The sequence below is a fragment of the Lepidochelys kempii genome, chromosome 5, assembly GCF_965140265.1.
Source record: "Lepidochelys kempii isolate rLepKem1 chromosome 5, rLepKem1.hap2, whole genome shotgun sequence".
NCBI lineage: Eukaryota > Metazoa > Chordata > Testudines > Cheloniidae > Lepidochelys > Lepidochelys kempii.
Window position 1 is genome coordinate 10619342 of NC_133260.1, and position 27159 is coordinate 10646500.

At 43.7% G+C, this 27159-nt stretch overlaps 1 protein-coding gene across 2 annotated transcripts in view; it reads right to left on the reverse strand.

Annotated features, from left to right (window-relative positions):
• Positions 1–288: 288 nt before the first annotated feature.
• Positions 289–27159, reverse strand: part of RIT2 (Ras like without CAAX 2) — a 277916-nt gene continuing 251045 nt past the window's right edge. Inside the window, exons 5-6 of one of the 2 annotated variants that reach the window (XM_073343438.1) lie at positions 3685–3924; positions 289–655 (exon numbers count right to left, since the gene is read on the reverse strand). In XM_073343438.1, the coding sequence (XP_073199539.1) occupies positions 3697–3924 (228 nt within the window). In that variant the 3' untranslated portion in view covers positions 289–655; positions 3685–3696. Of the gene's footprint in view, positions 656–3575; positions 3925–27159 lie in introns of those variants that run through there. The other variant, XM_073343437.1, reaches the window with a different exon arrangement.

Genomic DNA, 27159 nt, shown 5'->3' on the forward strand with positions numbered 1-27159 from the left:
AGATATGTGGACACAGTTGGCAACAGGCTTTGTTGCAAGGATAGGTTCCTGGGTTAGTGTTTTTGTTGTGTGGTGTGTGGTTACTGGTGAGTATTTGCTTCAGGTTGGGGGGCTGGCTGTAAGCAAGGACTGCCCTGTCTCCCAAGATCTGTGAGAGTGATTGGTCATCCTTCAGGATAGGTTGTAGATCCTTGATGATGCATGGGAGAGGTTTTAGTTGGGGGCTGAAGGTGATGGCTAGTGGCGTTCTGTTATTTTCTTTGTTGGGCCTGTCCTGTAGTAGGTAACTTCTGGGTAGTCTTCTGGCTCTGTCAATCTGTTTCTTCACTTCAGCAGGTGGGTATTATAGTTGTAAGTATGCTTGATAGAGATCTTGTAGGTGTTTGTCTCTGTCTGAGGGGTTGGAGCAAATGTTGTATCATAGAGCTTAGCTGTAGACAATGGATCGTGTGGTGTGGTCTGGATGAAAGCTGGAGGCATGTAGGTAAGTGTAGCGGTCAGTAGGCTTCTGGTATAGGGTGGTGTTTATGTGACCATCATTTATTAGCACTGTAGTGTCCAGGAAGTGGATCTCTTGTGTGGACTGGTCCAGGCTGAGGTTGATGGTGGGATGGAAATTGTTGAAATCGTGTACATTGGCCAAACCGGACAGTCTCTACATAAAAGAATAAATGGACACAAATCAGACATCAAGAATTATAGCATTCAAAAACCAGTCAGAGAACACTTCAATCTCTCTGGTCACTCGATTACAGACCTAAAAGTCGCAATATTGGTAACAGCCACTGTTTTATGTTCTCTGTGTATATAAAATCTCCCTACTGTATTTTCCACTGGGTGCATCAGATGAAGTGAGCTGTAGCTCACGAAAGCTTATGCTCAAATAAATTTGTTAGTCTCTAAGGTGCCACAAGTACTCCTTTTCTTTTTGCATTGTTGCAGTGTAACGAGGTGGTTTTGCTTTAAGATTTGTTTTACTGAAGTAGGAAGAGTGTCATGTTGAGTGATAGACTCCATTCTGAGCAATCAAGTCTTCCACAGATATTCTACACAACATGTCATTATCCTCTTTGAAGTGATGCCTTTCCTAGATTAGCTGCTTTCTCAGATGTTTCCATTTTGTGAAGTTTCTTATCTTAATGGTGTGTTTTTCGCAAGCAAACAACACAACTGAGTGTAGAAGTGGAGGATGTACTAGCTCTGGCAGCTATGGAAGCAGGTGAACATGATGCTGTCTGATCAGATTCAGAGTCTGTTTTCTTTCCTGGGTTCAGTACAACTCTGACATGTGCCAAATTTAACTTGCTTATGTATGTCTGAAAGCAACCCCTATGATAGAGTATTGGTGACACATCAGCTAAAATAGGGAATTAATCCAGTAGGTGCCAATACCATTCATCTCTCCTGCCACTACTGCCAGCATCACAGAATTCTGTCTAGCACTGGCAGCTTTTGACAGTTCTGAATTCTTTTGATTTTTCTTGACAAATAGCACATTTCTAAAAGTTTGTGGAAAGCCTTTGTTTATTAAAAAGAAAAGGAGGACTTGTGGCACCTTAGAGACTAACCAATTTATTTGAGCATAAGCTTTCGTGAGGTACAGCTCACTTCATCGGATGCATACTGTGGAAAGTTTAGAAGATCTTATTATATACACACAAAGCATGAAAATATACCTCCTCCTACCCCACTCTCCTGCTGGTAATAGCTTATCTAAAGTGATCACTCTCCTTACATTGTGTATGATAATCAAGGTGGGCCATTTCCAGCACAAATCCAGGGTTTAACAAGAACGTCTGGGGGTTGGGGGGGGGGTAAGAAAAAAAACAAGGGGAAATAGGCTACCTTGCATAATGACTAAGCCGCTCCCAGTCTCTATTCAAGCCTAAGCTAATTGTATCCAATTTGAAAATGAATTCCAATTCAGCAGTTTCTCGCTGGAGTCTGGATTTGAAGTTTTTTTGTTGTAAAATAGCGACTTTCATGTCTGTAATCGCGTGACCAGAGAGATTGAAGTGTTCTCCGACTGGTTTATGAACTTGATTATCATACACATTGTAAGGAGAGTGATCACTTTAGATAAGCTATAACCAGCAGGAGAGTGGGGTGGGAGGAGGTATTTTTTCATGCTTTCAGTGTATATAATAAGATCTTCTAAACTTTCCACAGTATGCATCCGATGAAGTGAGCTGTAGCTCACAAAAGCTTATGCTCAAATAAATTGGTTAGTCTCTAAGATGCCACAAGTACTCCTTTTTCTTTTTGCGAATACAGACTAACACGGCTGTTACTCTGAAACCTTTGTTTATTAAGGAGCTTGTATCCTCCATGCCTTCACATACTGTAAGCTCCCTGTAGAGGTAAAATTTCCAAAGTGTATTCTTAGCAATACCACCCCCACTAACATAATTTTTTCATTTTTTACAAATATTCAGATTTGTGCTATGTTACATATAAACTAGATCTATATGTTAATATCAAAATTGCCATTTTTTGCTGATTGAAACGCACTTTGATTGCAACCCAGTATGAAGAGGTGTATTGTCATCTCTAACACTAATGCCAGCCTGTGCTTAAGTGTCATTGAATGAAAAAAGCTAGTTTCTAGAATATTTCAAAGGATAGTACTGCACACGTAGACAATTACAAATGAAAAGCTTCTACTGGGCAGACCAAGATGCTACTTTGTCTGTACGAAAGCTTACAAATGGAGAAGCATTATGTTAGGAATTTACATACATTTCTATCTACCCACTTGGCAGGACAAATGATGGGCATGCAATCTACAGCTAATCATGCACCACCTTCTCTGTGAGATTGATCACGTCGCATATTTCAACTGAAAATATTGACAACTATTATAATCACTTCTGAGATACTTTGACAATTAAGAATCTGTGATGTGAAAATATTTGATGTTAGCTTACTGCAAAATGTTGATATTCGGCATTTTTGCCACATGCTGAGCAGCTTAATCCATTCTAAAAAAAATGCTTGTCCATGAAAAACCAATAAGATATGTTAATAGTTTGTTGTTTGGTGGCTTTGAGCAAGGAACCCCACATTAAGGTGTTGAAATTAACATAAACAGTAAAAGCTGTAGTTATAATCATGTTGCAATGTTGCAGGAACGATGCACAACGTGACACTTTTTCATTTGGGGTACCATTATTTCACCATGCCTACCAGCTTACGACACCATGTGACTGCTCCACATCATAATTCATCCAAACATACATAAAATAAGCTTTTAAATTATATATGACTTGGATGTTTGTATGGTGGGTACATTAAATTGCCAAACATGGCCCGTTTTGGAGAATTGCTCCATGCCTAAAATACTGTTTCCTATCCTTGATGACCTTGAATACCCCTTGCTGGGGGATCATGCAGGGAAATGTACAATGTTCGCTCTGCTGCCTCTGTATCTTACACAAGAGGGCCTACTGTGCCAAAAGTGAGGGGAAGGGTAACTGACTGTTATGTGGTTCCTTCTGCATTGGCTATTTTGGCATAAAGGGGCTACCAGACAACCATAGATTGGGCCTCATATAAGTTATTCCTGCATAAGGACTGAATGAAAGCAGAGAAAGGACTCCAGAACTGGGCCCTGACAATGCTGTGTAAATGCTGCCTTAGGAATTGCTACAGATGACTGTGATCAGCTCCCTAAAGGTGGCTCACTGGAAAGTGCCATCAGGTTGTGCTTTCCCTTTTCTTCTTCAAAGATCCTTTCAGCATCTGCCACAGACTGTCCTTCCTCTTCATCTTCTTCTCTGTCAGGGGCAGTGAGGATTCTTTTCTGCGGATTTCCCGCACCAGTCCATGAAAGACATCATCAATGTAGAAGCGCAGGGCAGCTGAGGTCTCAAAGAAGGAACAAGAATACTCTCTCGCCAAGCTCATGCCTTCTTCAGTCGAGACCTACCAAAAAAAAAAAAAGGCCATTAACAACAACAGGTTAATAAAGTTTGAAGCCAGAAGGGAGCCTTAGATCATCTAGTCTGACCTGTGAATCACAGGAGTGTGACACCCTGGCACCCCTTATTCACCACTGTCATATAATTAGGATATGTTTTGCACAAAGTTTGCCTTGTGAGGTATCATTCTTAGAGTCTGGATCTGCTAGACATCAATATCTCATTGGATTGTGTGTGCTATCATTGAATGTGAAGTTATGAAGTTTGGCTAGGTATGTGTCACTGAAACCTGTTGAGAGGTTGAAAACACCCCAAAGCCGCCTTTCAGATACAACAGTAACAAGGCCAAACAAAGTTAATGGCTTATTGAGGAAATGCACACAAGCACAAGAATTGCCCCAGGAACTGTGTACAATAAAACCTCTTAGTGATAGCACTACACAAAGGGAACTGTTGGACCCAGGTCACAGCAAAAGAGCTTTCCAGCAAGTGGGAAGAAGACATAAAAGGTTGAAATGACATCATGATGGTACCTCACTCTCCCTACAACAACAAACCTGGAAACACCTGAGGATCGAAGACTGAACTGGGGGAAGTGATGGACCCAGGCTAGAGGGATTTCTAGCCTGTGTATGAAAACCTGGGAAACCCAAGCTGCAAAGCAAAGGCAGCTTGTGCCTTAAGAATCTGCCACCCTGTTTATCACTCAGGGTGAGAATTTGCTAATTCATATCCTATCCTAATATGTTAAGCTCAGTTTGTGGTTTTGTTTATTTACTAGGTAATCTGCTTTGATCTGTTTGCTATCACTCATAATAATTTAAAATCTATTTTTTTAATTAATACAATTATTTTATGATTTAATCCAAACCAGTGGTGACTAAGGTTTCTGGGAAAAATCTTAGTTTGGTTACCACAAGTGTGCATGGCCCTCTTCACATTGGGGGAGAGGTAGACCAGGTATTAAACCCATCTACCGGACAGATTTAGCCAGGGCAGGACGGTATTGCTCTGCGGTCCTAGGCTGGGAAGCTGCTGGTTAGAGAGCCTGCATGTGACTGCAGCTGGGTGTGGCCCTACCTGTGTAAATGCTGGTGAATGTGCAAGTTTGAAGGGCTTTGCAGCTTGTCACAGAAGCACCGTGTGAGAGGGAGCCCAGACTGGTGGGTCAGAGGGCTCAGTGGTACCCCAGTTCCAGGTGGTACCCCAGGGGAACCCATCACAAGGAGCTCCACCCTTAGGTGGATATGAACCACCAATCTTTTGGTTAATAGCCAAACATACTAACACATCATGTCACGGAGAGTAGAATGCATCAAAGACTGTCCACAAGCTGTCTGAATATAAGTATTCTATACGTTAATGGCCTCCATTACCACAGTATTTAAGCAACTCGCAAGAACCCTGAAAGGCAGGGAAATACTATTATCCTCATTTCACTTGGGAAACAGAGGCACAGAGAGACTAAAGAATGTACGCGAGATCTGCAGAAGGGCAGGGATGTGGACCTAGGTCTCCTAAGCCCCAGACCATCATGCAAACCAGTGTTGAGTACTAAGCTGGAAGGGTAAACCTTCAGAATTGAATTCAAATTCAAGGCCAGGAGTCCCAGTTTTTATATTTATTTATATTTAGATATCAGGATTTATTCAAATATGTTTAAAATCATGATAATAAGATGAGGGCTGTGTGAGACCCCTATCAATATCTAACTAAATCCTAGGTTGTGAGAAATACCAATTTCCTTTGAGTACGTCAGGGCTAAGCCATCTTTTGTTCTTCAGCCCAATCACATTGAGCCAGTGTTTCTGTCACATTTATTAGAGATATAAGCCCTCGTGCTTCAGGGTGTAAGCAAACCACTTACCAGCTAGCGTTAGAAGGAGACTTTCTTTATGAATAGGTTATTTCATCATTTTCCTATCTTGGGCTTTTTGCACCTTCCTCTGAAGCATTTGGTGCTGATCACTATCAGAAACAGGACTCTGGACTAGATGGACCAATAGACCGATCTAGCCTGGAAACTAGTCTGTAGCTATCACATCCATGCATATACTTTTTTTGGAGAGTTGCAGATTTTCGTATTCATCCATAGAGTTTAAGGCCAGAAAGGGCCAACAGATCACCTAATCAGACCCCCGACATAAAACAGGCCATAAAATTTTACCCAGATACCCCTGTGTTCAGCCCAGTAATTTGAAACATTAGCAGGATTATACATTATTTTAATCTTAAAGTGATAACAGATATTGTAAAGGTAAGCAAGTCAGTTGTACGCTAACCTAAATGATACTCAATGACACCAAGAAAGAGTGTTACCACTTTAAGACTGCTATAATTGCCCACCTTCTGCAAAAGGAGGTGGTAGCAATATGCTCCTTGCTTTTCTCAGGGCAGCTGTGTAAGCAAAATGCATGATTCAGTATGTCTAATGGGCACCACTGAGAAACTGATTGTGTGAATAGAAGACTCTGATGGCCTATTTTGTACTTTTTAATCATTCTCTCATTGTGCCTTGTTCTTGTTGAAGGAGGAATTCACTTTTTTAAAGGCGCTGCAATTCTCTGAGCAAACCCGTAAATGGAGCTGTAATTTTATTGAAGATTTTATTTATTACATAAAATAATAATCTTTAAAACCCCTAAAACAGCTATGTTAAACGAAAGTTAAGGTTTCAAAGTCAAGTATTCAACCTTGGAAAATGCCTGGTCCATTTCCCCCACTCCTCTGTCCCTGCCCCCATCCTCCTGATAGTCTTTCTGTGCCCTCCTCCTCGCTTCCCTCATACTTCCTCCTGCCTGGGGTCCATTGAGAGCACAGGAGAGAGTCTCTTCTCTCAGTTCTGCTGCCTGACACCACAGAAGCTCCCACCAGACAAAAGGAACAATGGCAGGAAAAGACCTGCTCAGCTGGAGAATGGAGAATGCTTAGTAATCTCTGTGGGGGTGGTGCACGCTGAGTATAGTTAGCATGGAGCTCAGTAGGGGTGGGGCATATTCAGTAGAGACAGATCGTTTGGAGAATTTTGCTGGAGTTCTCTAATAAACTCAATGCAGCTAGTTTCACTGGTTTATGACTTGCACAAATTTGATTGGATTTTCAGAGAGATAGCAAAAGTCAGCTCTTTGAGTCCAGGGTGACCCTTGCTACCAGATTTCATGTCCCTGCTTCAAAGCATTGAGGTTAATAAAGTGTCATAACAAATGGTTATTTTTTTCAAAATTGGCAACATATGGCATTTCCCCCTTATTTCATACTCAGGCACTGCTGAACTGTTTTTACTGAAACTTTCCAAGTCTGAGGCAGACTCCCAACGTGGAAAACTTCAGCCCAGTTGGCAAAGTTAGAAGTAACTGAAAACAGGGTCTTCAAATGGAAAGTCTGAGCATAACTCTAGAATATCTATATTGTAAATTCATTTATAATTATCTGATTGCTGATGAAATTTTAAACTCCCAGCAATGTGCTGAGGAAAAATGCAAGATTTTTTTTCAAATAATAAATCAGTCATGGGATTAGATGGTTCTGAAGATTAGTAATGGGGTATAAAGCTCTGAATAAAGGCACTGGGGCTCAACATGACTGCAACGGTCAGTCCTCTGTGCATCTCATTTCAGGGGTACTGACTACATTGTGAGATCAAATCCAGCCCATGTCAGAACTAACCAAAGGTTTGTTAACATCTCACGGTTGCCTGGAGGCCCATATCATGGGATTAGGGGAATCCTAGAATGCAGATCTGGAATTTATTAGAGGCAGCCCTGATCTGTCGGGAAGGGAGAAAATTGCAGAATATGTTCCCTGGGAGATGGAGCTTGTGACTTCTCTAGGGAGGGTACACTGTTTGGTTGATGAACTTGTTATGATTTGCCAGAGAAAAATTCTGGTCATACGGGAGAAAGTATGAGTGAAGGCTTGCGCCGTAGCTGATGAAATTTACAGATTTATAGATTCCAAAGCCAGAAGGGACAACTGTGATCATCTAGTCTGACTTCCTGTACAATCCATCGACCTTTCCCAAATCCATTCCTAGAGCACATAAAACACATCCAATCTTAGTTTAAAAAATGGTCAGTAATGGAGAATTCACCATGATTCTTGCTTAATTGTTCCAATGGTTAATCACTCTCACTGTTAAAAACGTACACCTTATTTCCAGTTTGAATTTGTCTAGCTTCAACTTCCAGCCATTGGATCTTGATAATCTGAAAATTTCATTTTTCTGTGCTAGATTGAAGAGTCCATTATTAAATATTTGTTTCCCATGTAGGTACTTCTAGACTGTAATCAAGTTGCCCCTTATCTTTCTGTTTGTAAAGCTAAATAGATTGAGCTCTTTCAGTCTATCACAGTAAGGCAAGTTTTTTCATCCTTTATTCATTCTCGTGGCTTTTCTCTGAACCCTCTCCAATTTATCAACATCAATCTTAAATTGTGGACACTAGAACTGGACACTCCAGCAGCAGTCACACCAGTTCCAAATACAGAAGTAAAATAACCTCTCTGCTCCTACTTGAGATGCTCCTGTTCATGCATCCAAGGATTGCATTAGCCCTTTTGGCCACAGCATCACCCTAGGAGCTCATGTTCAGCTCATTATCCACCATGATTCTTAAATCTTTTCCAGAGTCACTGTTTCCCAGGCTAGAGTCCCCCATTGTGTAAGTATGGCCTATTTTCTTTGTTCCTAGATGTATCCATTTACAGTTAGCCGTATTAAAACACATATTGTTTTGCTTGAGTCCGGCTTACCAAGAAATCTAGGTCATTCTGTATTAGTGACCTGTCCTCCTCTTCATTATTTACTAGTCTCCCAACTTTTGTGTTATCTGCAAACTTCGTCAGCAATGATTTTATATTTTCTTCCAGGTTATTGATAAAAATGTTAACTAGCATAGGACCAAGAACAGATCTCTGTGGGATCCCACTAGAAACACACCTGCCTGATGATGAGTCCCCATTTACAATTACATATTGAAACCTATCAGTTAGACAGCTTGTAATCCATTCAGGTGTGCCAACTTAATTGTATATCATTCTAGGTTTTTTTTAATCAAAATGTCATGAGGTACCGAGACAAATGCCTGATAGAAATCTAAAGACATGTCTACATGGCAATTAGAAATCCGTGTCAGGCCCATGCCAGCTTACTCAGGCTCATGGGGCTCAGGCTAAGGATATGTGTAATTGGGTGTAGATGTTCGGGCTCAAGCTGGGACCATTCGACCTTTCAGGGTCCAAGAGCTGGGCTCCACTCCAAGCCCAAATGTCTCCACTGCAATTAAACAGCCTCTTAGCCCAAGCCCCGTGAGCCTGTGTCAGCTGGCATGGGCCAGCCGTGGGTTTATAATTGCAGTGTAGATATACCCCAATTATATTCCCTCCACTATTCTCTTTATCAACCAAACTTGTGATCGCCTAAAAAAAAAATCAAGTTAGTTTGACAGATCTATTTTCCATAAACCCACGTTGATTGGCATTAATTATATTATCCTCCTTTAATTCTTTATTAATCAAATCCCAAATCAGCCACTCTGGGATCAATGTCAGACAGACAGGCCTATAATTACCTGGGTTATCTTGTTCACTCTTTTAAAATAATGGCACACTGGAGCCTGGAGGAGTATGTGTGGGACAATGGATAGAAGGGAGGCATAGAGGGAGTTAAGGTGACGGGCTGTTGAAGGCTCCAGGGGCCTGATCCAAATTCTATTTGGGTGAAGTGTGTACACGTGTTTCTATTGATTTAAACTGGGATTGAATCAGGCCCTATGGCAGCAGCCACAGAGCTGGACTGGTCAGAGAACTTGAGCATCTGAAGATCAGGACTCAACTGAAGAGAGAGTTGGAGGGGTAACTGTAGAGGTTGGGGTCAGGGAGCTGAGCTTGCCACTGCCTCACCAGTCACATTAGCAAAGAATGTGGCCCATTTGGGGTGTATGGGTTGCAGGTTGGGGTCTATACAGATGTGCGGTCTCCTAAAGTAAAGGGAGCTAAACTGAACTTGGGGAATGTTTGTGTAGCATGACCTCACAATGAAAGAAAATATTTACTGGCTCCAAACAGCATTTTACAACATTAAAATTCTGTTTGTGGCTTTTGCAAGCCTCCCTCGGAAAATTACAAGTGAGATTAAATGGATTGCTGACAGCATGTGGAGGCGGTGATGGATGAGCTGCCATGTTAATGACAGCCAGCTACATATTAAGGTCAAGTCCTGCACAACTGAAAGGACAGCATGAAACGCCAAGCTTGGGTGCAGATGGGGAGGCACTGGCAATCACCGGAGCGCATCAGATGAAGAACACCAAAACATTTGTACTTTGGGATGGAGGGATGAAGAATCAAAATGGATCAATTTTCTACGCATGCCCTTGGGTTGTCAATACGGAGAAAATCTCCTTCAGGATCAGTCTGTGCTGTGTTTAACCTTTTCATCTTTGTCAGAACAGCCGCAGCAGCATCTCAAAGGGTGTTTCATTCAGAGAGTCAGCATTAGCAAAATCAGCAAAATCAGCATGGCAAGGCTGGTGTTGGTCTCCATACTGGAAAGCAATGTCTCTCCCCTCACACACCTCACACCTACAGTGGTGGCGATCAGCACCCTCTGCCTGAGTCATTAGGAGCTCTGCCACGGAGAAATTGTATAGGCCACAGATGAAATGATAATAGTTACAAGGATTCTCCTAAACGTTTGTTACTTAGAGTTCCATCCAAGGTGACCTCATTAGCTTTTCAATGGTAAACACAGTGGCAACTACAGACTTAAAAGCTTCATTTAGACTCAGTTTTAGAGTGGTTGCTGCAGGACGTAATGGGCTTTGATGCCAAAACTAAGGAAGAAGGGAAGGCAAGTCGTTCAACTCTGTTCCAAAAGCCTTATCCAAAACCCATTGAATCCAATAGAAAAAATTCTATTGGCTTTGGATCAAGCTCTAAATGGTTGGTATTTTGACAGAAACAAATTATCCCCACTGTAAAATAATGTAAAATGTAAAAATGTAAATGTAAAGAAGGAATTATTCAGCGCAGGACTTGCAGGTTTGGCTCTGAAGCTGCACTGCTCTTTTCTGAACTCCATTCTCCACTACGTCCAAGACAGTGATGAGTACATGGAGCTGGCTGCTGCTCCCTAATACCCAGCCACTCAGTGTTGTCAGAAGTTAGAGCAGCAGGTGGGTGGCTCTAACTTTTGCCACTGGCGTAAGCACTGCAGTTTAAACCAGAAGGGAATCAGGCCTAGTGGAGTTCAAGCTGACTCACCCCTTTATGCCCTGTAACCTGACCTCTCCATTCCCTTATACAAAGGTTATGGCAATGACATAGTGTTATAGGAAGCTTTACACTGGCAGTGATATGTCCTGCCCAGGTGGAAGTCTCCAAGAGGAATCTCTGGTTGGTTTAAGAATCCAGCCTACTGTGTTCATTGGTTAAATGATATTGCTCACTACATGCTTGTATACCATTGTGATCATTGTGTATAAGATAGGTAAAACTAGACTGGAGAGGCAAATCGATCAAGCTTTCTTTTTTTTTTCTAAATACAAGCAGCACTGACATTATTTACCTACAAATTATTTATGTCCTGGAAGATTAAAAAAAATATTTTAACGCCCCCCCCCCACCACCAGCATCATTCTCCAGCCATTTACATTTTTAACCATTTCATCATTGCCACTGAGCGCTGACAGCCCTCATTAAAATGGGAAAACCAAGATCAAAAGGAAATCAGTTCAAACTGGAAGACATGGCCTACTTTCTACCCCATCACTAAATGAGCAACATGGGGATAATTTGATCACATGGCACAAATGCAAGTGCAGAATTTCAAGACACTGACATTACTCTTAAAGCCATTTGGAAGTCTTCAGAGGTAATCAGCTGAGGAAACCTCACTCTCACTTCATTGCAAGCAATTCTGTGGGCTCAGTTTTGCTGACTTTCTAGATTACAAGGCACGATGAGATAAAGGCTGCCACACAATTAATCATTATTGGGAGTGCGTTACAACTCATTCCATTGCTTGCTTTCCCCAGACTTACACAAAAGCTGATGTCACATAAGAAGACTGCCCCATTTGTTCCTTTTTTCTGAATGCGAAGTTTGCTGTTTGCATGCTTTAGGAGTATCAGTGATTAGAATGTGACCTTGTTCCAGTTGTATAAATATTGTGTAATAAATATTCAGGATCCGATTCTGATCTTATTTACACTGGTGTAAATCAAGAGTAATTCTGCTGAAGTCAGTAGGATTGCACTGGTAAGGCCTGATTTATATCACCCTACCACCTTTTTCACCCAGCTAGTCTGAAGGGCAGGTACAAAGCCCACACAGGCTTTACCAATGGCATAGGAGACCTGTATACCAGGAGTAGACACAGCTCTGAGCTATCTCTATAGGAACCCCCAGTGCAATGGAAATGTCAAGTCAGGCAGGAGGCATGATGGAGGTGGGCCAGGGAAGGAGACATATCAAGACCAGGAAGAGGTATGGTCAATGTGATATATGTCCAGCAATTCTGCGTCACCTGCAGGTGTGCAGGCTAGCACAGCTATGAATGCCATCCTGGTGTATGCCATGGGCTGCCCCAACCCCTGAATAATAAAGGGCTCAGAATGTTTCCACTGTGCCCCTATACCAGCCCAAGGATAAATGAGGCCCAGAAACACTGCAGCAGGAGGCTGAAAGAAATACACTTCCAAAAGAAGAAAGATGCAACAGAGAAATAACCATGACTTTCGAGGTGCAATCAGCCTCAAATTGCAGGGCTCACACAATTCTCTCATGCTCATCCCCACTGTGATCCTCTCCGCCGCTCAGACCTGCACTAGCCACTGTACAAAAGGAGTCCTCCCCTCCCAGCTATTTTAATTTGTGTTATGAGAAATCATTGTTTTAAATAAAGAGACATAGATGATTTTGAGTGACATGAAATACACAATGCTCCCAGACCTATCGTTAGAACTCGGCAATAATCACTACTCCTTCATTATCACATACAGCGATAAATAACTAAATTGGCCTGGTGTTTAATGTAAAGCCAGCTATGGAAATTACCTGCAGGTTTGGCTCTGAAGCTGTAGTTCACTTCTCTGAACTGCATTCCTGTGGCTTTATCTTGTCAACAGCAGAACTGATGGGTAAGGTTAAGGCAACATTATACCAGGATGTAATTCTGGAAAGATGGAGTTGGGACTTGACAAAATAGGATACTCAAAGCCATGCTATTTCACATCTTCCATGGGCAGCTCTGTTTCTAATATGAAGAGACTCTGAGGGCTGTTAAATCTTCAGTGTTAATCTTCAAGAAGAATGATTAAGGGTCAGTTGCTCAAAGCGTTTTCACGGATCTCACAATTTTCTAAATTATCGATAATCATTAAAGATGCACTGATTTCAAAGCCTAGCAGAATGTATTGTCAGGCAGAAGAGGGCAGACAAAATAAGACATTTATTTATAGATACTTATTAGAAGTAGGATCTCTCTATTTGTATGAAAATAACTTCAAAGATTAATTTGTTTTTTAGTACTTAAACCCAAGGAATTTATTCAAATTTTCTTCTAAGCAACAACAAAGTTTTGTTAATTTTTATCATCTGCTGCCAACAGATGGTTACAAAAAAGATTAGCATGTAAAACGAAGGCTGTGAATGTTGCTTATTTAGCCACGATCAGGAAAAATAGAAAACAACAAAAAAGCAAACCCAAGAAAACCCTCAAAGGTCCACTGAGCCAAATTCTGATTCCTGCTAAGGCAGCTTTGCACTGCTTTGGTGGCACAAAGGAACTTTAAAGCCAGTTTAACCAATCCCTTTTATTCTTACCTATCTAAACTTTCAAATCCATAATCATAATTATAATTATTTATGTATTTCGTATTTGTATTGCAGGACAATGGCCCTGATTGTGCTAGGCAATGTGCATACCTTTGTAAAGATATGATCTAACCCAAACAAATCTCTCCCTAATTAATATTATGTTATCACTACTGGGAAGACAGGACTAATACGATAGATACTTAAAGAGGAAGAGGGTAATGTATGCATGGAGAACCAGATTGCAGAGGAGGAAGGGGAGTAACAGGAACCATGTGTGTGTGTGTGGGGGGGGGGGGGGGAGATCTTTAGATGTAATGGAAAATTTGTTTGACTTACATGCCACAAGTCCAGAACTAAAATAATTTCTAGTGCTGGAGCAAGTTCTTTGAGGCCCATATTCAATAAAATACATAAGCACATGTGTTGCTTTAAGCATATGAATAGTCCTATTGATTTCCCTGGGACTACTCAAATGCTTAAAGTTGTATACATGCTTAAGTACCTTGCTGAATTAGGGCATTAAACATTAGACTGGACAGGTCATGATAAAGTCTGTTCAAAATGCAACAAACAGCATTGTGTGTCACTGACATTGCCTGCTGCTTCATCCACTGCATGAAGTGTGGTGCATATATACCATTCTTTATAGTATTCATAGCTAAGAGCCATCGAAGGCTTGCTGCCAAACAAACAGAGAATATGTTGCTATGCCTTAGCAATGAAAGGGAAAGCACTACAAAACTCTCCCTTTCCCTTCCCACCTTCTCCACATGCTGATCATTTGTTGGGATTCTATCTATTCTGCTGAAGTGGGTATTCTATACAGGGGAGACAGGGAGAGAATTTACAATGGATTTATATAGAACCGGAGTGCAATGGAATAGCCTTTTTTCAGAAATAGTTTGCTAGAGTAAGAAAGCATTGCAAATGTATGAGGTATCAAACTGCCATTATGCACAGGGTACAGAACACATGTTCCATCCTTCAATTTATTACTTGAGCTGCTTTTCAAACAGAGAATTATTTGCTACAAGTGATGCGGGAGGGTAATTGAGGGAGTAAGCTGTGGGTTGGTTTTTCTTCTGGAATGTGTAATTTAATTTTGAGGTTTTATAAATCTCTGAGTTTATTGGGAGGGTTAGTCAGAACCTCTCATTAAGTAGAACACTTGAGTGGTATCTTCATTAAACTAATACCATTGATCTTCCCCAATGATGGTACCAGTTAAGGCAAAATGTCACACTTCGGCAGGATAAGAATTGACATAAGAAGATTAATGGGAGTTTCACTAGTGTCTTCCCTTTTTATTTCCTTTCCTGCAGGCTCGGAAAAGAAAAGACTAGAAAAGGCGAGGAAAGGATCTTTTCTTAGAATCATAGAATATCAGGGTTGGAAGGGACCTCAGGAGGTCATCTAGTCCAACCCCCTGCTCAAAGCAGGACCAATCGCCAATTAAGTCATCCCAGCCAGGGCTTTGTCAAGCCTGACCTCCAAAACTTCTAAGGAAGGAGATTCCACCACCTCCCTAGGTAACGCATTTCAGTGTTTCACCACCCTCCTAGTGAAAAAGTTTTTCCGAATATCCAACCTAAATCTCCCCCACTGCAACTTGAGACAATTACTCCTTGTTCTGTCATCTGCTACCACTGAGAACAGTCTAGAGCCATCCTCTTTGGAACCCCCTTTCAGGTAGTTAAAAGCAGCTATTAAATCCTCCCTCATTCTTCTCTTCCGTAGACTAAACATCCCCAGTTCCCTCAGCCTCGCCTCATAACCCAGGTGTCCAGTCCCCTAATCATTTTTGTTGCCCTCCGCTTGACTCTTTCCAATTTTTCCACATCCTTCTTGTGGTGTGGGGCCCAAAACTGGACACAGTACTCCAGATGAGGCCTCACCAGTGTCAAATAGAGGGAACGATCACGTCCCTTGATCTGCTGGCAATGCCCCTACTTATACAGCCCAAAATGCCATTGGCCTTCTTGGTAACAAGGACACACTGTTGACTCATATCCAGCTTCTCGTCCACTGTAACCCCTAGGTTCTTCTCTGCAGAACTGCTGCCGAGCCATTCGGTCCCTAGTCTGTAGCGGTGCATTGGATTCTTCCGTCCTAAGTGCAGGACTCTGCACTTGTCCTTGTTGAACCTCATCAGATTTCCTTTGGCCCAATCCTCCAATTTGTCTAGGTTCCTCTGTATCCTATCCCTACCTGCCAGAGTATCTACCTCTTCTCCCAGTTTAGTGTCATCTGCAAACTTGCTGAGCGTGCAATCCACACCATCCTCCAGATCATTTATGAAGATATTGAACAAAACTGGCCCCAGGACTGACCCTTGGGGCACTCCACTTGATACCGGCTGCCAACTAGACATGGAGCCACTGATCACTACCTGTTGAGCCCGACAATCTAGCCAGCTTTCTATCCACCTTATAGTGGTCAGGTTAGGTCAGGTCTACACTATAAACTTACATCAGTATAAGTACATCGCTCATGGGTATGAAAAAAAATCAATACCCGTGAGCAACCTAGGTTCTGGAAGTAGGGGTGTGGGGGGTGCTGCAGCGCCCCCTGGCTTGAAGTGGTTTCCATCCTATACAGGGTTTACAGTTTGGTTCAATGGCTCTCAGTACCCCCCACTATACCAATTGGTCCAGCACCCCTGATGAGCGATGCAGTTATACCGACCTAACCCCTGGTGTAGATAGCGCTGTGTTGATGGGAAGACCTCCCCCGTTGACATAGCTACCGTCTCTCATGGAGATGGATTAACGATGGTGACTGGAGAAGCTCTTCTGTAGACCTAGTAGGACATTCACAGCTGCGCCACTGCAGCATTGTAAGTGTTGACCTGCCCCGAGTCACAGGGACATGGAAGCATAGATAGTCCCATGGCGAACATACCAGAAGATGGGCGTAACAGTCGTCATATGCGCCTCCTTTTAGTCCCATTCACGGTCCTAAGAAAATACAATCTGCTTTTGTGGAGATTTTTGCAATATAAAACTGCAGTGGAAAAAAACGCATATGACGCAGTCAGTGCTTAGAAATATGTGTTCCTAGAGAGGCAATTAAAGAATTGTAGCTGGCCAGTGGGTTGGAATACCTGTAACAATGCACTTTGCTTAGTGGGGCACATCAGCCAGATCACATCACCCTAATATCTTGCACTCTGCACTTGGTATGCATTACAGGTTCCTTTTCAAGCAGCGGGCCTTTTATATTCCTAATTCATCTTAAATACCTGCTCCCTGCCATGGTACGTGTATTCAGCCCAGAAGCAATGGCTGAGTGAACTCAGGTGAAAGCTCACAGGGGCAGAATCAGGGTGTTTTTAAAGCTAAGGACCGGTAACTTTGGAAAGCACTGCAGCCTGAGATCAGGCTGATCCCATGTCATGCCACTTTAGGAAAGAAAGCAAAACTAACCCTTCTAAGAAACTTGCTGGCTAACAGTCTGGGCTGATTCTCTGTTTACAAGGTCGACACAGGAAGGGTAGAGGTCTATAGCCTTGTCCCTCTGTGTTGAGAAATCTTATGTTAATTCATGTATTCTTTTAATGTATAAAAGATATTTTTTCCAGTAATATATGCCCAGTCCTGTGCCCTGGGAGCCCTTACACCAATTACAATGAACAAATTGATATCATCATCCAATATAACTGACTACCCTAGATAGGAATGTAGCTAACGCTATCCGCCCCACTCCCACCCTGCCACACACACACACACACACACACACACACACACACACACTGAAAAGCTGCCCTTGACCTCAAACTATTCCTTTCCAGAATGCGTGGGAGAAAAGATGGGCCTTGCAACCTGACTGAAAAGTTAACTGAATGTGGTGTGTCAAAGTGGAAGTTAAGGGAGAGTTAAGGGGCCAACATGGAGAATGCTCTTCCAAAAACTCCTTTGACACCAAAAGAGCTCTAGCCCCAGGCAGTGGTGTAACTAGGTGGAGCAAATAGGGGCAACGGACATAAAGAAGGTGCCACCCGCTTGTGCTCACCGGGCGGCGCTCCGGGTCCTCGGCGGCACTGAAGGCCCCCTCCACTGAAATGCCGCCGAGGACCCAGCACGAGTGAAGGCCCCCTCCGCCGAGCCAGACCCCGTGAAGGCCCCCGCCACCGAAGACTCGGCGCGCCGCCGGGTGAGTACGAATTTAAAAAGTCGCCTATAAATTAAAAAGGTGCCACTTGTGCTCAGAGGGGGGGCGGCCGCTCCCCCCCACCCCCCGGCTACGCGACTGGCCCCAGGGCCTCTGCGGCCTGCAACTGTTCTATGACTTTTGTTTTGTTGAGTACCTCGGCCAGCTAGTGCCTATTCCAGTTCCCATCCCATGACACTAAACTGGGAGGAGTCTGAGACTAAACTGGGAGGAGTGGTAGATATGCTGGAGGGCAGGGATAGGATACAGAGGGACCTAGACAAATTGGAGGATTGGGCCAAAATAAATCTGATGAGGTTCAACAAGGACAAGTGCAGAGTCCTGCACTTAGGACGGAAGAATCCAATGCACCGCTACAGACTAGGGACCGAATGGCTCAGCAGCAGTTCTGCAGAGAAGGACCTAGGGGTGACAGTGGACGAGAAGCTGGATATGAGTTAACAGTGTGCCCTTGTTGCCAAGAAGGCCAATGGCATTTTGGGCTGTATAAGTAGGGGCATTGCCAGCAGATCGAGGAATGTGATTGTTCCCCTCTATTCGACATTGGTGAGGCCTCATCTGGAGTACTGAGTCCAGTTTTGGGCCACACACTACAAGAAGGATGTGGAGAAATTAGAGAGAGTCCAGCGAAGGGCAACAAAAATGATTAGGGGACTGGAACACCTGAGTTATGAGGAGAGGCCGAGGGAACTGGAATTGTTTAATCTACAGAAGAGAAGAATGAGGGGGGATTTGATAGCTGCTTTTAACTACCTAAAAGGTGGATCCAAAGAGGATGGATCTAGACTATTCTCAGTGATAGCAGATGAGAGGACAAGGAGTAATGGTCTCAAGTTGCAGTCGGGGAGGTTTAGGTTGGATATTAGGAAAAACTTTTTCACTAGGAGGGTGGTGAAACACTGGAATGCGTTACTTAGGGAGGTGGTGGAATCCCCTTCCTTAGAAGTTTTTAAGATCAGGCTTGACAAAGCCCTGGCTGGGATGATTTAGTTGGGATTGGTCCTGCTCTGGGCAGGGGGTTGGACTAGATGGCCTCCATAGGTCCCTTCCAACTCTGTTATTCTATGATTCTATGATCTTGTCTGGACGCTTGCAAAGACAATGAGCTGCACTCTCTGGGACACATGGGATTCATAGATTCATAGATTCATAGATATTTAGGTCAGAAGGGACCATTATGATCATCTAGTCTGACCTCCTGCACAATGCAGGCCACAGAACTTCACCCACCACTCCAAAAAAAGACCTCACACCTATATCTGTGCTATTGAAGTCCTCAAATTGTAGTTTGAAGACCTCAAGGAGCAGAGAATCCTCCAGCAAGTGACCCATGCCCCATGCTACAGAGGAAGGCGAAAAACCTCCAGGGCCTTCCAATCTGCCCTGGAGGAAAATTCCTTCCCGACCCCAAATATGGCGATCAGCTAAACCCTGAGCATATGGGCAAGATTCATCAGCCAGATACTACAGAAAATTCTTTCCCGGGTAACTTGGATCTTACCCCATCTAAAAACCCATCACAGGCCATTGGGCCTATTTACCATGAATATTTAATTACCAAAACCATGTTATCCCATCATACCATCTCCTCCATAAACTTATCGAGTTTAATCTTAAAGCAAGATAGATCTTTTGCCCCCACTACTTCCCTCGGAAGGCTATTCCAAAACTTCACTCCTCTGATGGTTAGAAACCTTCGTCTAATTTCTAATCTAAATTTCCTAGTGGCCAGTTTATATCCATTTGTTCTTGTGTCCACATTGGTACTGAGTTTAAATAATTCCTCTCCCTCTCTGGTATTTATCCCTCTGATATATTTATAGAGAGCAATCATATCTCCCCTCAACCTTCTTTTAGTTAGGCTAAACAAGCCAAGCTCCCTGAGTCTCCTTTCATAAGACAAGTTTTCCATTCCTCGGATCATCCTAGTAGCCCTTCTCTGTACCTGTTCCAGTTTGAATTCATCCTTCTTAAACATGGGAGACCAGAACTGCACACAGTATTCCAGGTGAGGTCTCACCAGTGCCTTATATAACGGTACTAAAACCTCCTTATCCCTACTGGAAATACCTCTCCTGATGCATCCCAAGACGACATTAGCTTTTTTCACAGCCATATCACATTGGCAGCTCATAGTCAACCTATGATCAACCAATACTCCAAGGTCCTTTTCCTCCTCCGTTACTTCTAGTTGATGCGTCCCTAGCTTATAACTAAAATTCTTGTTATTAATCCCTAAATGCATGACCTTACACTTCTCACTATTAAATTTCATCCTATTCCTATTACTCCAGTTTACAAGGTCATCCAGATCCTCCTGTAGGGTATCCCTGTCCTTCTCTAAATTAGCAATACCTCCCAGCTTTGTATCATCTGCAAACTTTATTAGCACACTCCCACTTTTTGTGCCCAGGTCAGTAATAAAAAGATTAAATAAGATTGGTCCCAAAACTGATCCTTGAGGAACTCCACTGGTAACCTCCCTCCAACTTGACAGTTCACCTTTCAGTAGGACCCGTTGTAGTCTCCCCTTTAACCAATTCCCTATCCACCTTTCAATTTTCCTATTGATGCCCATCTTATCCAATTTAACTAATAATTCCCCATGTGGCACAGTATCAAACGCCTTACTAAAATCTAAATAAATTAGATCCACTGCATTTCCTTTATCTAAAAAATCTGTTACTCTCTCAAAGAAGGAAATCAGGTTGGTTTGGCACGATCTACCTTTTGTAAAACCATGTTGTATTTTGTCCCATTTACCATTGACTTCAATGTCCTTAACTACCTTCTCCTTCAAAATTTTTTCCAAGACCTTGCATACTACAGATGTCAAACTAACAGGCCTATAATTACTTGGATCACTTTTTTTCCCTTTCTTAAAAATAGGAACTATGTTAGCAATTCTCCAATCATATGGTACAACCCCTGAATTTACAGATTCATTAAAAATTCTTGCTAATGGGCTTGCAATTTCTTGTGCCAATTCTTTTAATATTCTTGGATGAAGATTATCTGGGCCCCCCGATTTAGCCCCATTAAGCTGTTTGAGTTTCGCTTCTACCTCAGATATGGTGATGTCTACCTCCATATCCTCATTCCCATTTATCATGCTACCATTATCCCTAAGATCCTCTTTAGTCTTATTAAAGACTGAGGCAAAGTATTTGTTTAGATATTGGGCCATGCCTAGATTATCCTTGACCTCCACTCCATCCTCAGTTTTTAGCGGTCCCACTTCTTCTTTCTTTGTTTTCTTCCTATTTATATGACTATAGAACCTTTTACTATTGGTTTTAATTCCCTTTGCAAGGTCCAACTCTACTTGACTTTTAGCCTGTCTCGCTTTATCCCTACATATTCTGACCTCAATAAGGTAGCTTTCCTTACTGATCCCTCCCTTCTTCCACTCCCTATATGCTTTCTGCTTTTTCTTAATTACCTCTCTAAGATGCTTGCTCATCCAGCTTGGTCTACAACTCCTGCCTATGAATTTTTTCCCCTTTCTTGGGATGCAGGCTTCCGATAGCTTCTGCAGCTTTAATTTAAAATAATCCCAGGCCTCCTCTACCTTTAAACCCATAAATTCTTCAGTCCAATCCACTTCCCTAACTAATTTCCTTAATTTTTGAAAGTCAGCCCTTTTGAAATCAAAAACCCTAGTTGCAGATTTATTTTTGTTAATCCTTCCATTCAGTTTGAACTGAATTAGCTCATGATCACTTGAGCCAAGATTATCCCCTACAACCATTTCCTCTATGAGATCCTCATTACTCACCAAGACCAAATCTAAAATGGCATCCCCTCTAGTCGGTTCAGCAACTACTTGTTGAAGGAATCCATCAGCTATCGCATCTAGGAAAATCTGAGCCCTATTATTATTACTAGCACTCATCCTCCAGTCTATATCTGGGAAGTTAAAGTCTCCCATGATCACACAGTTTCCATTAGTATTTACTTTATTAAAAACATTAAAAAGGGCTCTATCCATATCCAAATTAGATCCCGGCCATCTATAGCACACCCCAAGCACTATCCCAGGGGAGGCTCTAATAGCTTTCTTCCCCAATTTAATTATTGCCCAGACAGACTCAGTCATATCCATTTCATCGCTTCTTATTTCTTTACATTCTATCTCATCATTGATATACAGTGCTACTCCACCACCTTTACCTTTATTTCGATCTTTCCTAAACAGCACATACCCTTCAATACCTGTAGCCCAGTCATGACTACTATTCCACCAGGTCTCTGTTATACCTATAATATCTGGTTTCACTTCCTGCACCAGTAACTCTAGTTCCTCCATTTTGTTACCTAGGCTCCTTGCATTAGTGTACAAACAGCTTAATTTTTGCTGTTTGGCCTCACTCACATTCTGTACCCTATTAGGCACGGTTATTTTACTACCAGTATAACCTATTAGACTTGTATCTACACTGCCCTTCCTCCTACCTACAGCTGTATCCACTCTTACTTCATTTTCTTTCCACTCTATGCTAAATTCTGGCGTGGAGATTACCTGGACATCTCCCAACCATCTCCCCCAAATTCCTAGTTTAAAGCTCTCTTAATCAGTTGTGCCAGCCTCCATCCTAGAAGTCTATTTCCTTCCCTACTCAGATGAAGTCCATCCCGAGAGAACTGTCCTCTATCCATGAATGCCTCCCAATGGCCATACATCCCAAAGCCCTCCTTATAGCACCACTGCCTAAGCCATCTATTGATAGTCATAATCTTGTCACACCTTTGTTGCCCTTCTCTAGGAACAGGCAGAATCCCACTAAAGATCACCTGAGCCTCAATTTCCTTAAGCGTCCTCCCCAGCCTAACATAGTCTCCCTTAATACTTTCCAGTGAGAATCTAGCCGTATCATTTGTTCCCACATGAAGGATAATTAGGGGATTCTTTCCCGCTCCCTTTAGAATCCTTTTTAACCTCAGGTCTACATCCCGTATCTTAGCACCTGGAAGACAGCACACCCTCCTATTTTCTGGATCAGCTCTGGTTACAGGCCTATCTATTCTTCTCAATAAAGAGTCCCCAATCACATAGACCTGCCTTTTCCTAGTGACGGTGCTATTCTCCAGTCTATTCCCTGTTCCCTCTGGCTGCAAGTTTTTTCCATTCCCATTCTCCCTTGTAATCCTTTTTAACCCATCCTGTATCCTCCTGGGGCTCATATTTGGTGTAATCTCCATTAACTCTTCCCCTTTTCCTATAGGACTAACCGCTCTTCTCTTCTTCCTTGCCCTGTCACCTTCAGTGACTACCTGCTGAGCCCCTTCTTCATTTTCCAACTCTGCAAACCTATTCTGAAGCTCTATTTCTCCTTCACTAGCCCGTCTTTTCCTCTGCCTAGTTCTTTTAGTCACATGCTTCCACTGACCACTTTCCTCACCCAGTCTCCCCTCAGAATTCCCTAGTCCTGCTTCCATCTGCAAGTCTGAGCTTTTCCCTTCAGATACCTCATGTCTTTGCTCCATAATCTGCTCAAACCCCTTCCTAAACTCTACCAGACTTTCCACCTGCATCTCCAAACCTCTGATCTTTTCCTCCATCAGCTCTATCAGACGGCATTTCATGCAGACAAAACTCTTACCAGGTGCCCCCTCCAGGATCATGTACATACCACAGCTTCCACATCCAGTCATCTTCATTGTGTCATCTGCTACATGGGTCACTCCCACTGCCACCTCTGAATCTGTCATAGCCTTCCCACCTAAATCCTGTTAATCTGGGAAACACAAACCACACCAAAACACCACCACCCACAGCAAAACCAAACCCCACACAAGCACCACAAGACAAACTCCCCTTTCAAACTCCCACTCAAACTCCCCTGTTTACAGCTCTGTTTGCTAGCTCCTGTGCTGCTGCAGCTGTCTGTGCTGCTGCCTGACTGGCTGCTACCTTTATAGGACCCCTAGTCAGTGAAGCCCCGCCCCCTAATCAGGGCTCAGCTTCTCTCCCAGCACAAAGCCCCTACAAGCCTCTACACATACAAATACTACCAATACAAAGCCAAACAAACACAAATACCTTCTCCTCCAACAGAACTCCCACTCAAACTCCCCTGTTTACAGCTCTGTTTGCTAGCTCCTGTGCTGCTGCAGCTGTCTGTGCTGCTGCCTGACTGGCTGCTACCTTTATAGGACCCCTAGTCAGTGAAGCCCCGCCCCCTAATCAGGGCTCAGCTTCTCTCCCAGCACAAAGCCCCTACAAGCCTCTACACATACAAATACTACCAATACAAAGCCAAACAAACACAAATACCTTCTCCTCCAACAGAACTCCCACTCAAACTCCCCTGTTTACAGCTCTGTTTGCTAGCTCCTGTGCTGCTGCAGCTGTCTGTGCTGCTGCCTGACTGGCTGCTACCTTTATAGGACCCCTAGTCAGTGAAGCCCCGCCCCCTAATCAGGGCTCAGCTTCTCTCCCAGCACAAAGCCCCTACAAGCCTCTACACATACAAATACTACCAATACAAAGCCAAACAAACACAAATACCTTCTCCTCCAACAGAACTCCCACTCAAACTCCCCTGTTTACAGCTCTGTTTGCTAGCTCCTGTGCTGCTGCAGCTGTCTGTGCTGCTGCCTGACTGGCTGCTACCTTTATAGGACCCCTAGTCAGTGAAGCCCCGCCCCCTAATCAGGGCTCAGCTTCTCTCCCAGCACAAAGCCCCTACAAGCCTCTACACATACAAATACTACCAATACAAAGCCAAACAAACACAAATACCTTCTCCTCCAACAGAACTCCCACTCAAACTCCCCTGTTTACAGCTCTGTTTGCTAGCTCCTGTGCTGCTGCAGCTGTCTGTGCTGCTGCCTGACTGGCTGCTACCTTTATAGGACCCCTAGTCAGTGAAGCCCCGTCCCCTAATCAGGGCTCAGCTTCTCTCCCAGCACAAAGCCCCTACAAGCCTCTACACATACAAATACTACCAATACAAAGCCAAACAAACACAAATACCTTCTCCTCCAACAGAACTCCCACTCAAACTCCCCTGTTTACAGCTCTGTTTGCTAGCTCCTGTGCTGCTGCAGCTGTCTGTGCTGCTGCCTGACTGGCTGCTACCTTTATAGGACCCCTAGTCAGTGAAGCCCCGCCCCCTAATCAGGGCTCAGCTTCTCTCCCAGCACAAAGCCCCTACAAGCCTCTACACATACAAATACTACCAATACAAAGCCAAACAAACACAAATACCTTCTCCTCCAACAGAACTCCCACTCAAACTCCCCTGTTTACAGCTCTGTTTGCTAGCTCCTGTGCTGCTGCAGCTGTCTGTGCTGCTGCCTGACTGGCTGCTACCTTTATAGGACCCCTAGTCAGTGAAGCCCCGCCCCCTAATCAGGGCTCAGCTTCTCTCCCAGCACAAAGCCCCTACAAGCCTCTACACATACAAATACTACCAATACAAAGCCAAACAAACACAAATACCTTCTCCTCCAACAGAACTCCCACTCAAACTCCCCTGTTTACAGCTCTGTTTGCTAGCTCCTGTGCTGCTGCAGCTGTCTGTGCTGCTGCCTGACTGGCTGCTACCTTTATAGGACCCCTAGTCAGTGAAGCCCCGCCCCCTAATCAGGGCTCAGCTTCTCTCCCAGCACAAAGCCCCTACAATAGAGATAGAGACATGAAACTTGGTGTCATCTGCACACTGCAGACCCCACACTTCACACTGTCTCACTAGCTTCTCTGAGGGATTGTAGCAGGGTGGTCACCCGCTCTGGTCCCAAAGGAGTTAAAACAGCCCAGGGAAAGGGCTGTTCCAGGGGAGCCAACGGCTAGGCTGATGGGGAAGGCAGCCACAGCTGGGGCCATGCCCCAGTCAGGCCACAGCTGGCCCTATGAAAGGCTGTAAGCCGGGAGCTCAGGCAATCTCTCTCTAGCTGTGAAGAAAGATGGGCCTGGCTGCTTGGGAGCTCATCAGGGTGCCTAGAGTGAAGCAAGGCTGTGGAAAGGCCAGAGGAGCTGGGGAGCTCCAGGCTAGAAAACCCCCAACCTGCAGGCCTTGCTGAAGGCCTAAAGCAGGTGCTGGGGTTGCAGAGGGGCAGCCCAAGGTTAGGCAAAGGCAGCAGGTCCAAACCCTCCTTGCCGATGATGAGTGGTACAGACTGCAGTCCACCCCAGTGTGCGGGGTCTAGATGAGGACTGGCAGTAGCCGCAGAGGCAAGGTGGGAATAGAGGGTTGGGGGTTCCCCAGGGCGGGGAGACCCAGAGACTGCGGGGGGACTGCAGAGGGCAGAACCCCGAGGGAAGGGGCCCTGGGGTCTGGGAGGGACATGGCAGCCTGAGGCAAGCGGGACACCAGCCTGCAGAGGGCATTCCAGAGTCTGGAGAGCTAATTCCCAGGACAACCAGTGGGAGGCACCGCACCGATGAGTCGTGCCTTGCTACAGGGATTTACATCAATGTGGAACAGGAGGTGTGACACAACAGACCCTGCCGTATTCCACTCCACGTGAGATGGCCTCCCAGGCAGGTAAATTCCCTCTATGTCCTTTCAGACAGAAAGGAATAGATACATTCAAGAGCAACCATTTCTATTCCTGATGCTCAGCAATACCTCATCAATGATGCTAAAGGCAGCTCATAGGTCAATGTAAAAGATCCAGTATGGTGCCTTTTTCTCCATATGAAGATCACCAGAAGCTGCATTCCCCCCCCCCCTTTTTTTTTTTTTACAGATTATTTAAGGTGACACTGTAGCATTTTTTTTTTTTAAAGAGAGGAAATAGTAGAGTGGTTCACTTGATAAAACGGCATGGAAGCTTTTTGAGCCAAAACTGACATTGCTGAATAAGGACAATCTGGCCTTGTGTCAACTCCTTTCTGGAACAGAGCCTTTCCCCTTCCTGTGTGGAAAACTGAGAAGTGTCCAATTTCAAAGGCAATCTGAATGGACACTAGATTCCTTTGAATTGGGCAATAAGTATGTAGTTCACATACTGACACAGCACTCAAGAGAAAGTGCTTAATTTGAATTCACCCATAGGGGACATATACAGTTTCCCGTCTGTTTTTACACACACACAAACTAGAAGGAAAAAAAAAAGAATTTATAGTTTTTGTGAATATAGTGTTAAAAGCAACAGCTGGTGACTACCGATAAGAGCTCAAAGCCTTAACAGTTGCCGTCAGTAACAATTCAGGACATGTTATCACCCTGTTTATCCCATACAGAAATAAAGCTGGGGTTATTAAATGACTTAGAAAGCTGCAATTGCCTATGGTAAAGTT